The 16,305-nt window shown below is 41.7% G+C and overlaps 1 protein-coding gene across 8 annotated transcripts in view; it reads right to left on the bottom strand.

Annotated features, from left to right (window-relative positions):
* Positions 1–1,237: 1,237 nt before the first annotated feature.
* Positions 1,238–16,305, bottom strand: part of NTNG1 (netrin G1) — a 336,025-nt gene continuing 320,957 nt past the window's right edge. For all 8 annotated transcript variants that reach the window (XM_032867251.1, XM_032867256.1, XM_032867252.1 and 5 more), the window contains one exon: positions 1,238–3,113. In XM_032867251.1, the coding sequence (XP_032723142.1) occupies positions 2,884–3,113 (230 nt within the window). In that variant the 3' untranslated portion in view covers positions 1,238–2,883. The remainder of the gene's footprint in view (positions 3,114–16,305) is intronic.

Genomic DNA, 16,305 nt, shown 5'->3' with positions numbered 1-16,305 from the left:
TTTTACTCTGAGGGAAAACTGACAAAGCAAGAACTGGGACCTTAAGTATGTGAACAACTTAGTCCGCACTTTTCAGCTGAGTCCTGTTCTCAAAGCCATAATACCGTAGATAGAACCCACTTTGCAAGAATGCTGGAGAGCAGCAGATGAATAAAAATCCATGGAGTTGGGGTTTCTTCAAAGGAATAAACCCTTTAGAAGAACTTGAGAATCCAGATGAAAAAGAACATTTCATTTCCATTTGTTATATACCTAAAAGTGAATTTTTATTAAAAGCAGATCACATCACTTCAGGAAATTCAGAAAACTATATCTAAATACATGGAACGCAAGATATTCCTCATCAATTTAGATTCTTATAGCCTCATAAAGATAAAATGCAGATGAACTGATTTAGATCAAGCCTTCATTAAATTTTAGAATTAGCTTTTGGAATCCCATGTATTGCAATGTGCAGAGCCTGATTCCTGAGCATTGTGACAAAGCCATGAGTGGATAAATGATAAAGTGCATCGTTGCTAGAAATAACACAGTCTGCCTTTGGTTTGTGCTAATAAACTATAAGACATCCTAAATTCCAATTTTAATATGAGAAATCCACCTCATTATAAGTAATCTCAAACTCTGTATGTTATCAGCATTTTCATGTTTTCTCTTTGGTGAGTCTGAAATATAATTTGCTGTTTATGCTTCTAATGTAAATCTCCAATTTCTGGTTGGCCACCCTGGCACTAAGCCAGAGCTCTAATTTATTTCCCTCTTTCTTTATTTCTTACATCAAAAGAGACTGTTGGTTTGAATAACAAACATTCAATCGACTTAGATGTGGGGTGGCAGGCAGCACAGGCATTACCTGTTTACCTTTTATTGCCTGTTTTGAATTGGCTTTTCTGGGAACAAAACCAATAAGACATGATGTTCCTTCATCTAGTTTTCACCCAGGTTATTTATCAGAAGACACCCTCTCCCTCCCTGGCCCATGGCGGGGTGAAGAATTCAGCCTGGGAGCAGGCTTCCAACCTAACGCTATCATGGATTATTGCTCTACCAAGTCATGAAGGACTTCATTGTCCAATAGACTCTGGCTTGGGCTGATAATTGTTTTTGATTCCAGGAGCTGCTGCTGCTAACACATTTGTAAGCCGTGGGACAACAGTGTGCTGGGAACGGAACATACACTCTTTGAGCCACTTTGAGACTTTGCAAGGGTTCCCCCACACCCCCCTGCCCTTGCTGTCTGGCACATTCATTGGCCTGATAAAAGGCAGAAACAATTTATTACACCTTGGGTGGTACTTAAAACAAACTTTATTCTCAGGAACAGCAGTTATGTCTAACTTGCTGCTGTATATGTTGATATTTCCTCTAAATGCTAAGTCTGAATATATTCAATCAAATAGCTAATCACTCAATTTCCCTGCCACCTTCCTGGTTCTCCAGGTTGCCTCTCATGATACTCCATGTAAACACTGCATTTGTGAAGGTACAGAGATCAGCATCCCTAGAGTCACATGATCACATCAATCTGTGAAAATAGCATGACTTAAAAATCAAAGTCTCTTAGTACTCTGCCAACAGGCTTTGGCATGATCTTGGCAATCATTTAGAATTTTTTTTTTTTTTTTTTTTTTTTTTTTTGCTGTTACAATTTTTCCCAAGTGGAAATAGTCTCGTATTTTGCAGAAGTTGTCCAAGCTAGTGAACATCAATCCATCTTCCTGGGTACTAAATCGTCAGCTGAATGTATTCAGTCCACATAGAAACCAGTAAAGTGAGTGTGGAACTGCTTGGTGGCTGCTCCTTTCATCTTAAGAAACTGCAATACAAATTCCTGAAATCATTTATGCAGGAATTTTTATTCTTTAAATCTTCCAGTGTTAAAGCAACAAGAAAACACTTAGAATGTCCTTTGGTGGAATCTTATTACACTTGTTATATATGTAAACTGATATTCTTTGATGCCAGCACGTTCGTTGCCCTTACAGAGAAGTCTCTGCACAATGAAACAAAAACAGAACGGAAGAGGACAAAATAAAATGTCAGTCTTTGCTGCTTCGAATTAGATACGTTAACAGATTGTCTGGTAACACAAATTGGCAAGAATACAAAAAATCTACATATTACAGTATTTCAAGAAAAATAACTTCATTTGAATACAAAAGGATAGATACACTTTCTTTTTTCCTAGAGCCACTCTGGGACAGTGGATGTGTGCTCGCACTGGGAATGACTTCAGCGCTGCTAAGATAGACGGGGTATGACTGGCTTGAGCTTTTGGAGGGGGGCTGTTACACGTGTGCATTACTAACATCAGACAAAGAAATCTTTCAACCAACAAGGGTTACAGAGCAACGTTCACTAAAGCACAGGTTGGAAAGGGTTCAGGGACCGAAGCAGGCCAATATGGCAGCTTGTAACAGACTTCCTTATACCCACAGTGCACTGCCAGCAAGGAACGCTTCTATTTGGTTGGTCCACACACCGGGCCAGTGGTGCCGGGGCACCCCACGGGAGAGCAGCGAATGGTTTTAGGTTGCTTGCTTTGTTTGTTGTCTTTCCTGTGTGGGTGGGGGGTTGTCGCAGCCTTCCCAGTCGGCGAGAAGCTCCGCAGCGGGCCGGCTGATTTGCGGTGATTATCGACAGCTGGCAACTTCTCCGGAGTCAGAAATGTAACAGTCTTGACTCGGGTGTGCCGTCCGCGGCTGATAGATATATGGCTTAGTTCAGTTAGGCCTTCTTAGTTTGTACACGGTGTTGGAGTGGGGGTGTCTGAGTGTGTGTTTCCTATGTTGTTGGTAGCGAATGCTTGCAGGTCGCCTTGGCCTCCCCCCTGGTCCCCCTCGCCGCGGCGGGCCCTGGCCGGGCTGGTGGCCCGTAGCTCGCCTAGACCAGCAGGGGGCTGGCGGTGCCCAGCAGCGCGGTCAGCAGCAGCAGCGCGGGGGAGCCGGGCGGGGGCGCCCCGTGGCCGGAGTCGGAGCCGCAGCTGCCCGCCTCCTCGCACCGCAGCTTCTCACACAGGATGCCCGTGTAGGCGGCTGGGCAGAGGCAGCGCACGTTGTTGTGGCACGTCCCTCCGTTCTGACAGTGCAGGAGCTCATTGTCGCAGACATTCGCTGCAGAACGGGGGGGTGGGGGTGGGGTGGGGCGCGGGGAGAAGAAGCAGAATCAATTTCAGTTCATCTAGTACAACATGTTTTCAGTTTAAAAAAAAAACAAAACAAAAACTCTATCGATCTTGTGCCCCCCCACGCCCCCGCGACAAACTAAGCATGTGATTCCCAATTTCCAAACAAACATAGTTTGCTGCCTTTGTGTGTATGTGTGTGTTTTAAATCATATTTATCCTTTTCGTATAGATTTTTTGGTGTGATCTTGGGTAGTATTGCCCATTTCAGGCTATTGAGTACAAAGTAATGGAATACTCCTGGTTTGGCAGTATCTTCTCTTCATAGAACTGGGACCTGTTGTGACCTCCTGCGTTTTTAAAGGACAAGTGACCGATACAAGAATGCAGAGTTTTAAAGTCAGATGAATGGTAGTTAAAATGCAAAGCACTATTGCTAAAATGACCAAGAACCTCCAAGGGGGTGGGCCATTCTCCCTTCAGGTGATTCCAGCGGCTGCATGCGGGAAGACAGAGCCAACAGGGAGTGAGGAGAGAGGGTATGGGACAGGGGCAGGCAGCATGCTCCAGGCAGGCGGCAGCCAGATCAGAAGAGAGAAAGTGGTTTCATGGGAGGAGAGTGAGGACAAGCAGTCATATTTGCCCCTGACAGCCTATTAGGATATTCATTGCCTTGTAAATATGGGAAGTAGAATCCAAGGTTACCTTGATTTCCCGCAATAATAAAAAATGCAGTGATGAGACCCTGATTACCAAAATTTCACGATGTCCGTCAATTAATAGAATCGGTTTGAATAAATCAAGCAAACAATTCCAGACACTAAAATTCATTCATGGTCCCTGCCATGTAATTTTCATCTTTAATAATTACTTATTTCAAAGTTCTGGTTATCCTCATTAATTCCATATCTCCTATTCTTTTAGATAATCAAGGTTTCACTGATTTAGCAGAATGTTAAATAGGATCCAGGGAAATTAAAATAACAACAAAGAGTAAAAGAGCCAAGAACACTTCCCAGCAACATATGCTGCTTAAGTATTTAATATACAGAACCACTCTAGAGCAGGGTGGGGGGTAGGAGCAGAGCAGAAAAAGTAGATTTTTATAAATTACAACATTTTTCATTTTTTAAAAATGTCATGGTCAAATTTCCCCAGGGGGACCACATGAATTAAACACAAACACTCACACACACACACACACACACACACACACACAGTCTCTCTCTCTCTCAGTATTACTATCAAGTGCAAAGTACTAAAAAAAAACAACAAAAAACCAAAAAAACCTGCCCCAAGTAGTAATTCATTACAGAATGTTGCTTGTCTATTAATCATGTTCAGTAGTCATGTCACCTTCAAAATGTGCTAATGCCTTGTACACAAATGAGCTCAGGAAAGATGGTAGTGGACGCTCACAGAGTTAATACCAAAGTGCCCTAAATGGGGCCTTGTTTTACCTTCTTCCTCAGTGACCTCTAAGACAGCTGCGTAATGTATTGGTACAATTTTCAAAAGTATCCACACTTGCTGTCTGCAAATGTCAGAAGTGACCATTCAGGCCTCCTAAATCCTTTAGGCTCCAAATTTTGACATTCATTATATATGGCATACAAATATGACAGACATTATATAATCTCATGATTATATAAGCTGCCTCTCATTGATGGCAGAAATCCTGAATATTAGACCCAAATTATAGTATTTTATGTGCCATGGTTAAAAATGTCAAGAGCTGTGGCAGGGATGCAAAAATTTACACGTGTAGAGTGGTTCCACTCATGGTTGAAACTGGTTGTTGTTAATTTGAGAAGCATCCATGGGTTTTCAGCATTTTGTTTTGCTTACACTCCAGGAAATACCTGTTTAATTGGGGTAACATGGAAGAAACAGATCTAAATAACTGTTTCCATTTTAAGTTAGAGATTCTCAGCATTTCTTGTCCCAGGCAGCAGATTGCTGAATGGGATATTTCCTTTCATTTGGCACCAAAGGTGGGGAAATATCTGTTCTATCAATATCGATAATTGCTTGCCTTGAATAATTGAGAAGAAATCAATAGTTAATTAAATATTGCTCTCCTTAAAAAAAAAAAAAAAAAGCTATTTTTCTTCTTGGACCTGAATGTAAATCAGCTGTTGGACAGAGGTTTCTTTCTTCTTTCTTTCCTATTTTTTTTTTCTTTCCAAGAAGCTGGTGATTAAGTTAAAATCCAATACCTTTCCTACATTTATTTATTTTTTTTTTTAATTTTTTTTTTAAAGATTTTATTTATTTGACAGAGATCACAAGTAGGCAGAGAGGCAGGCAGAGAGAGAGGGGAGAAGCAGGCTCCCTGCTGAGCAGAGAGCCCGACACGGGGCTCGATCCCAGGACGCTGGGATCATGACCTGAGCTGAAGGCAGAGGCTTTAACCTACTGAGCCACCCAGGCGCCCCCCTTTCCTACATTTAAAATAATCTGTTAGTTGATGCTGGTGAGTGTGAGAAATTCAGTAACTATGCAAGGACCAGATGTAACCCAGGATTCATAATATCATGGATTGGGGAAGTAAATTTTTTTCTGTAAGAGATAAACAGAAGAAATCAAATCTAGAATATATTTCATTACTTTAGAATTCCCTATAAGACTTTTTACATTGAGTCTCCTGATTGTGCTATTCAACAAACACAGAATATCACAGTTATGTACAGCATTCTGTTGGAATCAGGTGCTAGATGCACATCTGAACCTAACTACAAATCTTACCTGCTATTCGTGAATTTATCCTCTGTCTTCATGTTTTTTTTGTACCAAATTTGTGGTGCTTAATGAATAAACTAGTTGGCTAACAAATATCACTGACCTCTTCTTCAGCATAGGAAGCCTTGTACTAAACACCATGAACATATTAAAAAAAAAAAGGATAGGGCATGATCCCTGCTCCTATGGAGTTCAAGTCTGGTTGGGAAGATAAAATATAGGCAGGACATGATCTAATAATAATTTCATTAGCATGCCTTTATCAATTCCATCCACTTCAGCCAACATCTGTTGTATGCCAGGCAACCCCACTCGATTGTATGGTTGTAACTCTACCTGCCTTAAAGGAGCCCACGGTTTGGCAGAAAACAAATAAAACGAACATGCAGAAATAACTATGACACCAAAAAAAGACTGTAAAGGAAGCATTTGCAAAACGCCAGGGGAACTGAGATGCTAGTGTAAATAATTATTTGGGGGAAAATTAGAAAAGATTCTAAAAAGGAGATTGTATTTGAACAATAGTGCACTCCAGGCAGATATTGGTAGAAGGAGCATTATGGATGGGGAAACTGTATGAGTACAGACAGGGAGACTTGCAAGTGCAGAGTGCTGGTTATTAAGCAATTGTCTCTCAACTCTAAAAGCACCCTCTTTCTGCACTTTGTCTTCGGCTTCCACCAACAGGGAGCACTAGAAGCACCAGAGAAGGTGAAGGGATTTCCTTTCTCCCATTTGATGGCTCTTCCTCAGTGTTGCCCCATGATGCCCCTTCACCCCAGGAGCAGCATTTGATCCCGGTGCATAGCTTTATTCAGAACCAGCTTTATTCTCCCCCTTAGAAGGTTCCTGCACCAACCTAGCAGTGCTCCTTCCCTACAGGTTTGAGCTTAGCTCTAAGGGCCCCTGCCCAGGTTTCAGAGGTACAAGTCAGCAGCCCAGCATTATGTCCCCCCATGTCTGTGGGGTCTCCCCTCTGTCCTTTTAGTTTCTAATAATCCATCCTCTTTCCTGTGATCCCTCTGCCCAGGAGTGGTACTATTTCCTGCTTATACACAGTTACTACTATCTCTGAGGGACTTAAGTGTCCTCTTCTCATTTCTAAATTCCAAAACACCTGTTAAACTGTTTCCTTTAATGAATTCTCTCTATTGAAATCCCTAGTGCCATTTCAGTTTTCTGACAGGAGCCTGAATGAGAGAGTCATGGAACACATTAGCAAATGGCAAATGGACTGGTGTGACTGGAATGTGGAATATGCCCAGGGCAAATGGAGACTAGAAAGGTAGGCTGTGGCCTGATTGTGTACATTCTACATAATATGCAACATAGAGTTTCAATAATAGGCAGTGGGAAGCTGTCAAAAACCTATGAGCAAGGTGGTATTTTAAACAGAAGAGAAACAGGTGAGGCTTGGCCAGAGAAAGGTCAGACTGGAGAAGAGGGGCCCAGATGCTTTAGTAGAATGGGCTTGGTCTGATAATAGCAATGGGGAGGGAGAGGGGATAGATTTGGATGCAGATGATTTGAAATGGGTAAGAGAGATTCTGAGGTTCCTGTTTTCAGTATTCAGATGCATCATAATAAAATTTATTAAGAAAAGTAGATTAGAGGAGGGCTTTGGGCAGGGAAGAAAATGCACTTTTTTGGATGTATTGACTTTGAGGGGTCTGAAGGCTCTTCCTCAGGGGTATTGTTCTTAGGTGGAAAAACTAATTAACCATTCAGGAGGTAGGTCATCCTGGAGATACAGGTTTGGAGCAGGAGTGATGGTGGTCATTGTTACAAAGAGTGAAGTGAAGGGAATAGAAGACCTAATCTTGGTAGAATATAGAGTAAGGACAAATGAATGCTCTAGATAGAACACTGAATAATATCAGCATTTAGGCCACAGGAAGAGAATGAAAGATCATGAAGGGTCCTGAGAAGAAAAGACGTCAACAAAATACTGTGATCATTTGAGGGCATACAATTAATCCTAGAAGTCTTCCTGTTGTGCGTGACTCTATCTAGGGATAAACAAATAGACTGGGGGGCACATGGGTGGCTTAGTGGGTTAAAGCCTCTGCCTTCGGCTCAGGTCATGATCCCAGTGTCCTGGGATCGAGCCCCGCATCAGGCTCTCTGCTCGGCGGGGAGCCTGCTTCCTCCTCTCTCTCTGCCTGCCTCTCTGTCTACTTGTGACCTCTGTCTGTCAAATAAATAAATAAAATCTTAAAAAAAAAAAACAAATAGACTGGAAGAGTGTGAGAGGAAGGGCACTTTGAGTTGGGTGAAGGGAATTGCAAAATAAGCATTACATGCTCTTGATTGAATCTGACAGAAGGGATTTTGGAATAATTTAAAAAAGGATTGGAGAAATGTAAGGAATTAACATTTAACAGAGGTCTTTGGTTGTCAGTCTAAATTGGTGTTTTTCAACAGTGGATGATTTTGTCTTCCAGGGGGACATTTGACAATGTCTGCAGACTTTTGGTTATCACATCTCAAGGGACGGCTACTGGCTTCTAGTGGACAGAAGCCAGAGATGCTACTAAATATCCCACAATGCATAGGGCAGCACCCCCCAACCCCCACCCCGGGTCGCCCCCAACAAAGAATCCCTCTTCAATTAAGGTCGATGGTAAAATGATGAAGTTCTGGATCACGGTGTCAGCCATAGCAATGAAGAGGAGCAGTTGTCCTTATATATACTGGGCAAAGGGGAATGAAGTTGTCTCGCTGATTCTAGATCACAGAATAATAGTGAGTTTTAAGGTGCAGAGCCATAGGAATTAGAGGCGACTATCAATGCTTGAAGTTGAACTATAAGAGTGGATTACCCTTGGAGGGGAGTAAATATAGAACCTTGGGATTTAAGACAGACCCTTTAGCCCTGTTCACAATGAAAGAATGAGAAAGGAAAGAAAATCACTTTCGTCATATAATTTGTTCCACCTTGCTATGTTAGGAATAGTAAAATTAGAGTGTGGGGAAACTCCAGAAACTAGACAAGTTCTAGATGAGGAAACTGAAATCAATTTATGGAAGAACTGGAGCTAGAATCAGAGGTCCTGATTTACAAGATTCCTGCTCTTTACATAGAAAAGAACGTTCAGGAGAAACAGTAGATGGTGGCGTGCAGCACACATCCTATGGTCCTCAAGACAATCAAAATAAACTCTGTAATCCCCAGTGGATTCTCACTTGTACTGACCTGCTGTCCTGCCTTCATACCACACTGTGACTAGGCAGGGTATATGTTGATAGCATTAAATCTCACATCTTCCAGACTTCTTCTACCACATTTTGGCAAAACTCCAAGTACCAATCAGCTCATCCATAAAATGTAATAAAAAATATCAAAGGTCTAGACTGAGAATATCAGGCATGTCACTGCAGATTAAAAATCCAACCAGGGATTGCTACCCAACACACACCTTGCAGTTTTCACTTCCTTTACTTGATGCCCTTCTGTGTGGATTTGTCTCAAGCTGAAAATCCTGACCTTACTTGGGGATGTATTTACGTTAAACATGTCCTGACTCTTTCTTCATTGCTAATGACAATCTAAGGGTGTGTGATCTCTGTAAACAGGGAAGGTTTGCCTTTAAACCCCTTATACAACACTTGATCCAGTATTGGCGGCAAATTGTTATTTGCTAGACACCATTATGTTTATTATGATAAAATATCCTTAGATATCAGAAAAGCTAATCCTACTTTGGTACTGGCTTGACTGTATTCTAAAAGATACTTTTACCATTGATAAAAAGTAATTCATTTACGGTGTGTCCAATATCACACCATATAACCTATAACCCACTGTGATTTCAGTATTAGGATTTCTTTCAAGTGAAGCAACCAGAATGATCTGCGGCCACTGAGAGATAGGGTTAGAGTATTAATGTTAGACCCAAAGAGTTATGTGGCTAAAAGATGAACTGTGGAATCCCGGTGGAGAGGCTATAGTTGGCAAGGTGTTATAACAGTTCCGATCACAGCTTCAGTAAGCAAGATATATAATAGCAGATAAATAAGCTTCCACAGTTGCTATGAGCTTATAAAAAAAAAACACTCAGAATTTTCAAAGTGAAAAAATAGGAATGAGCAGCATTTCTTCCTCCCTGTTTCCCTTCTTATTTTTCTTTTGGCTTTAATAAGAGCCACAGGGATGTAGCTAAAGTATTCAATTCTTTAACTTGTTTTTGTGGGTTCCTTGACTGTCATACACATTTCCTCTTCCCAAACTGCAATCTCTCATCAAAATGTCCATGATGAGATCTTGATTCCTTTTCCTTCCGTTAGTCCTTTCTGGAAGGTATGGAAAAGCAGACACAGAGGGATCACTATGCTCAAAATGGGCACCAGCCAGAACTTAGTGTTGCTGCTTATTCTATTCTTCTTTGCTTTGATGACCTCAAGGGTCACTTATTCCCGTTATGGTCATGACGATCCATTGCATTACAAAAGGGAAGTTTTCTTTTCTGTGTTTGGGTCTTGTTCAAAGCTATACATTTAGGTTCATCCTGTCAGTGAGCCGCTATGCTTGAGCAATGCTGGGTCTGTATTTATAGACTTGAAAGTTTCTCTTTTTGGTTTTGTCTCAGCACTTCAAGGGATCGATGCAATGCATTGCCATGACAGCCTTCCTTGATGGTTGTATTAATAAAGTGACCTCTACCTTCCCCACCTGAAACGAGCCCAGGATTGCCGAGGGAAAGATGTTCCAAATTGTTCCCGTCCTTTTCAAAGAAACGTCAAAGAGTGAATAACCTCTACCAAACAGGCTAATAACAAAGGCATGTGTGCAACATTCAGTTCTGATTTAGGCATTTGAGATTTTTGTGGCAGGAAGATAAAGAGCTATGATTATGACCCACTTATTCAGCCTTGGCGGCTGTGATATGAAGTTGTGAGCCGTGGGATATAAAATTGGAACTACAGGTTAGCTCCAGGGGTATGGAAGAATCTTTGCTGGCTGGTGTCTAATGGCCTTTTGTGAATTCTGGGCACACTAACTACGCTTCCCCCCATCTTTTCCCACTTAGGTCTGGCTATGACTGGTGATGTGGTACAGCAGAGAAAATACTGATGAAGATTCATGAAACCTAGGTTCTAGTTCTGATTAGTCATCCCTTTGCTGTGAGATCTTGGACATATCATGAAGCCACTCAGTGACATCTACCCAACCTTCCATCTTTCACCCAACCAGGCACTGTTCTAGATGATGGGCACATGGTGGGAGCCAGGCAGACAATACAGTCACTTCTGTGAAGCTTACATTCTAATGACAGCTAGAAAGTTAGGGAACGAGTTGGAAGTACGTATTTTTAAAATTCTCTTGAACTTTATGATTTGCATGGGTATTTTTCATGGGGAGCCTATCGTCTTAAGAGGCAAAGAGTGAGGAATTCCTCCTCTTTTTCATCAAATATGTGATGATAGTTGGACTTCTGCAATATTTTGAGTCCTGGTGATGACTTAGGTGGCTGTTGTGGATTGATTGGTTTTGCCCATTGGTCTTATCTGGTGCCCCATGGAGCAGGCATAGTTTTTCTCTTGACTTGCACTAGAAGCATGAGGTGGTATCAAGGGAAAAAGGTGAAGAGAACTTGTGATTCAAGCCAGGTTTCTTTAGTAAATGGGTTGCGTGAACTTGGGGAAATTGTTTTACCTCTTTGTGCCTCTCTATCCTTGCTTCTGAAGCAAGAAGAGTAACACTTGTCCTGTTTACCCACCTCCCAGTTGTTGGGAGCCTCAAGGTGAATCATGTGGAGGTATTTTTAAAAATATAAAACACAACCTAAGGATACTTTGTTAACGTTCAAAATCTTCCCATTCCACCCCCATCCCCAGTGCTAGAAGCCCAGGGAGTAAGAGTGAGGTGCTTGCTCCTATCCCTGCCAGATAAGGAATCCATCATTGCCTATCCAAGTCAAGGTACTCAAGTGAAAACAGAAGCAAATGTCCTCCCTCAAAGACAGCATCTGTATATGTCCTCTGAGGGTATGAATCTTGAGATGGCGTGAGGTCAAACATGCAGTTCTTGAATATTTGTATTCAGCTGTCGTGTCCTCCACAAGGTTTTGTGAGGCCAGCTTAGAGGGGCAGTGCCTGTCTTCTCAAAGGTGACTTATGTGCTCTCACTCAATGTGCACTGTCCTGTACCAATCACAGTACAGAAGGTCTGTTTTCAGGGTTGCATGAAGCCCAGCTTTAGCTTCTGCTTTGGGGAGGCAGGGCATAAGTTCAGAAGCGAACAGTATCTAGACTGCAACTTGGAGGACATCAGTTGGAAACATCCTTGCCCTCCTGCTCTCAACTTCCACTGCTGTCTGTGTCTAGATGCATCTGGGGACAGTGGTGCTAGGGGCAGGATTCCCATGTGACAGCATCCAGCCTACTGGGTCCTAATCAGTGTTACGAGGACAAGGAGCAGAGCTGAAATGGCTGTACGTAGCAATGTGGAGCTGTCAGCCGGGTGGTCAGACATGGGTGGGTAATCAAGTACAGCACATTCTGATACTAGAGAGAAGCCATTCTATTCACAGTCATCTAATCTCAAAGCACTGATTATGGGAGTGACGCTTGCTCTGATCCAGTCAAAGGAAACACTGCTCAAAACATCATTAAAAAAAAAAAAAAAAGCTGGGGCACCTGGGTGGCTCAGTGGGTTAAAGCCTCTGCCTTCGGCTCAGGTCATGATCCCAGGGTCCTGGGATCGAGCCCCGCATTGGGCTCTCTGCTAGGCAGGGAGACTGCCTCCCCCTCTCTCTATGCCTGCCTCTCTGCCTACTTGTGATTTCTGTCAAAAAAATAAATAAAATCTTTAAAAAAAAAAAAAAGCCACATTCATTTTGAAGGAGTCTGTGTTTGCAATAGGCAGGAACCCAGCTAGCGTGGAAGAAATAACAGGTGACTCCAATGAAGGAGCAAGAGGCACTGGCCAAAACCCCCCAGAGTTGTCAGGCTTTGCAACTTGCAAAAAAAAAAAAAAAAAGCCTTTGCTGATGTTGAGAAAAAATGAATTCACTAAGAATCCCACAAAGCCAAGGGCTGGGCATCTTTTCCCAAAGCGATCATTAATGATGTATTGAAATCCTATTTAGGTCAACACCTTCAGACACAGACACAGGCAAGGTGCTCATAAAAACGGTGCTGAGAAATCACAGTTTCTCATCTGGTATCAGAAAATGCACTTGTCTAGTTTAATAAAAAGGTGCGGCCTCTACTCTTTTTGCCAGAGGTGAAGGATGGTGCTTGTTGGGAGGCTTAGTCACACACGACGCAACACACATCAGGGTATAAACCACTGTTTCAAGGTACAGGACATTATGTCAGGATGAGTAGCAGCCCAAATATTTATCCAGCATGATCCCCCTAAGTACAGACTTAGTTAGACCTCTACACACGGCTCATGTAATACAGACCTTAGAAGAAGGACTGGAGCAAACTGTACCAAAACACGACCAATGTTTAGCTCTGGCTGGTGGGAGTGCAGGTGCTTTTAGTAACTTTAATTTTCATCTTTGACTCTTCACTTTTTCTAAGTTGGGAAGAATAAATATATAGTCCTTTGAAGATATTAAATATGTTAATAAAAGGAACTGTTGTTACTTGAGAAAATAAAAAGCATATTTTACTGAGAAGATAAAAGTGATTCATGTAAGAAATGATCCATGTGGCCAAATTTTGCCATAGTTCAGTATTTGTGTCATTCATACATATTTCTAATCAAACTACCAGTTACCTTAAATTTGCAAAAATTATCCCAGAGTATATTCCCTAACTGGGATTTAAATAAAAATTGAAACACACACACATTATCTCAGGAAAGACAGAAGAGTTCCTACACAATCCTGTAATTCCTAAGAAGGCCCCAGACACTGGGATTCCTTGGCTTGTCAAGAGTACACAGTGTCAGGTGTGGATGGAAACAGCAGAGCCTCTGGAGCTAAAGGGATCTGTAGCCCGAAGGTCTGCTTATTGTTAACTGGTACAGATGATGTGAGATGAACGAACATTTTACATTGGCAGGTCACAGTGATGACTGTGCTGGAATTTTCTACAACCATTCCAGTATAGAGGCTCCGAGTCCAGCTTAACTGCACTGAAAGAAAACATACTTCATGCAACCTGAGTCTGCAGGAGATTCCTATGGGTTCCCCTTGTATGTGTCTGCACTGTGTCTAACATGCTCATTGTGGTTATAAGTATGGGGCACTGTTCCTGGCACCAAATTGATACCCAATAAATTACTTACTGAACCCACAAATAAAATATGTCTTTTGTTCTCTGCCTTTTTCTGAATGGTGGGCATATATCTAAAATTTGTAGATAGACAAGTAGATCAGTAGATAGGTATCAATACACAGGAATACAGAGCGTATAGGCTGGAGAGCAGGAAGTGGAGGGAACTTTCCCTTGATGGCCTCCTTTAGTTTCTGGGCAGTTGTAGGTAAGGCTAGTTCCTAAGCACAAGGAAGGGGACGGAAGGTGAAATCTTGAGGGCAGGAGTGAAATATTTGGGAGGGAACGGGAGAGGAAGCTAATGGGACACCTGGAAAAAGTTCTGGGTAGTGTTGACACTCCAATTCAGCTCATATCCCATGATTTGTCAGGCCTTTCCATATCTGCTTTCCTGATGGAGAACACCAGCAGAAAGGGAATAGTGACTTGTTTGGGGTTTCTTCCTTCAGTGATATAGAGAAGGCCTGGGGAAGGATAGGAGGGAGGGGAAGAAGGCAGAGTGGCTGAACCAGATGTGAAGAAGCACCCCCTTCACTTTTCATTAGGCAAAATGTATTAGCTCTTACTATTATAATCTTGGCATGCCAGCCCAATGAAGGTGGAAAAGACACGGCCTTAAAGAAAATGAATGACTTTTTTTTTTCTCTTTTAATTGGAAGGTAACTCGTTAAATTTGGAACATGGGCTAAAGGAAAATCCAGATGGAACTGAGATGGAGGCAAGAGACTGTCAGAGGCACAGAAAAGAATGCAGGTAAAAAGATTCGGAGCTCTTTGAGATGACGTGGGAATTGTGAAAGGGGATCCATATAGCTGAAGGCAAATCTGCGAAACAGTCCACATTCTGAGGAGGAGGTAGGGCAATACTAGAGGCCTTTGATACTTGGCATTAAGAATCCTAGTATCTGTGACTGAAAGGAGATAATTGTGTCATTAATTCACATGCATTTTTTTTGAGACATAATTTCAATGCCTTTGAGCACTGTGTAAAGCTAAAACATAATTTGAGGTTCTTGTTTGTCAAGCTATAGCTAAATGTCTCCTTAGAGACTTAATTTTTCCTATATATACTTGGCAGGAGTGTTCTAAATATGGTCTAAGCCCTCTTAGGATTTTTAAACAGCAGGGATATGTAAGTATGACAAATACTTACTGAAATCACACAGCAGTAGCTTTTCTTAATGATTTTTTTTTTTTTCCCTGGGAATCACTGTAATTCACTCTTGTCTGTTGTGGCCTTGCTGTCACCATAACCACCTCCTGACAATGTCAAACCAAGTCTTGGGAGGTGATTTTATAATTGGATGAAACAAAGCCATTTCCCTGTTAATGCCAGTGTCAAGGCAAAATGAATTGGTGTCAATAAATTCAAGGTGAGGAAAACAACATTATGGAATCAAGAGAAGGTGCAAAATGATGGCATGAGTCATTTAGGGATGCCAAGCTCCAAGTAAAAATGACTGCTAATTTTCAAAAATGTATTCACCACTGCACCAGGTACCAAACATTTAAGTGTTCTTAAATACATCAATGGGGTTCAGGAGGGACAAGGGGTTACAATTACAGACGAGTCACAAGCATACCTTTTTGAAAAAGTCCATGGTGACCCATTGCAACTCACATTGTCCTTTCCCACTGATACATTCCTGATACATCCAGAATTTGAATGGCAAGCTTTAGTATTTCACTGCCTACCCTGGTGTTATCTCTAAGTCTGGGTTTGAATACTGACATCACCACTCATGGCTGAATTTCTGAGTCTCTCTTTTTTCATCTGTAACAGAGACGTCTCAGAGATGTTGTGAGGATGACAGAGCATTCAGTTCAATGATTATTATTAAGAGTTTTGTGAGTATGGGTACTACTCAAAGTCCTGCAATAAAAACCCAGACTGGGAGAGCCATGGAAATGGTGTTTATGTGTTTAGGTTCATGGATTCACAACTCCTCAGAGAATGTAACTTCACACGGGGTGTGCTCTTATGTCTTCTACTTCACTTTCATTGTTAATAATTTCAAGCTTCTTTGGAGCTTAATAAATACTGGTTGATTTGGGAAAAAATCATCTTTCATACCTATAGTTCCTTACATAGAAAAAACAGCTGCTTACCTGTCAGAAAGAAGATCTATTTATTCATTTTTCTTTAATGAAGAGAAAAACAGACAAAAGCGCTTACTGAGGAAAACATTTAGGTAAGACAGGGATGCC

The sequence above is a fragment of the Lontra canadensis genome, unplaced genomic scaffold (genome assembly GCF_010015895.1).
Source record: "Lontra canadensis isolate GAN:19392208 unplaced genomic scaffold, GSC_riverotter_1.0 scaffold33, whole genome shotgun sequence".
Lineage (NCBI taxonomy): Eukaryota > Metazoa > Chordata > Mammalia > Carnivora > Mustelidae > Lontra > Lontra canadensis.
This window is presented reverse-complemented; position numbering and strand designations above follow the sequence as displayed.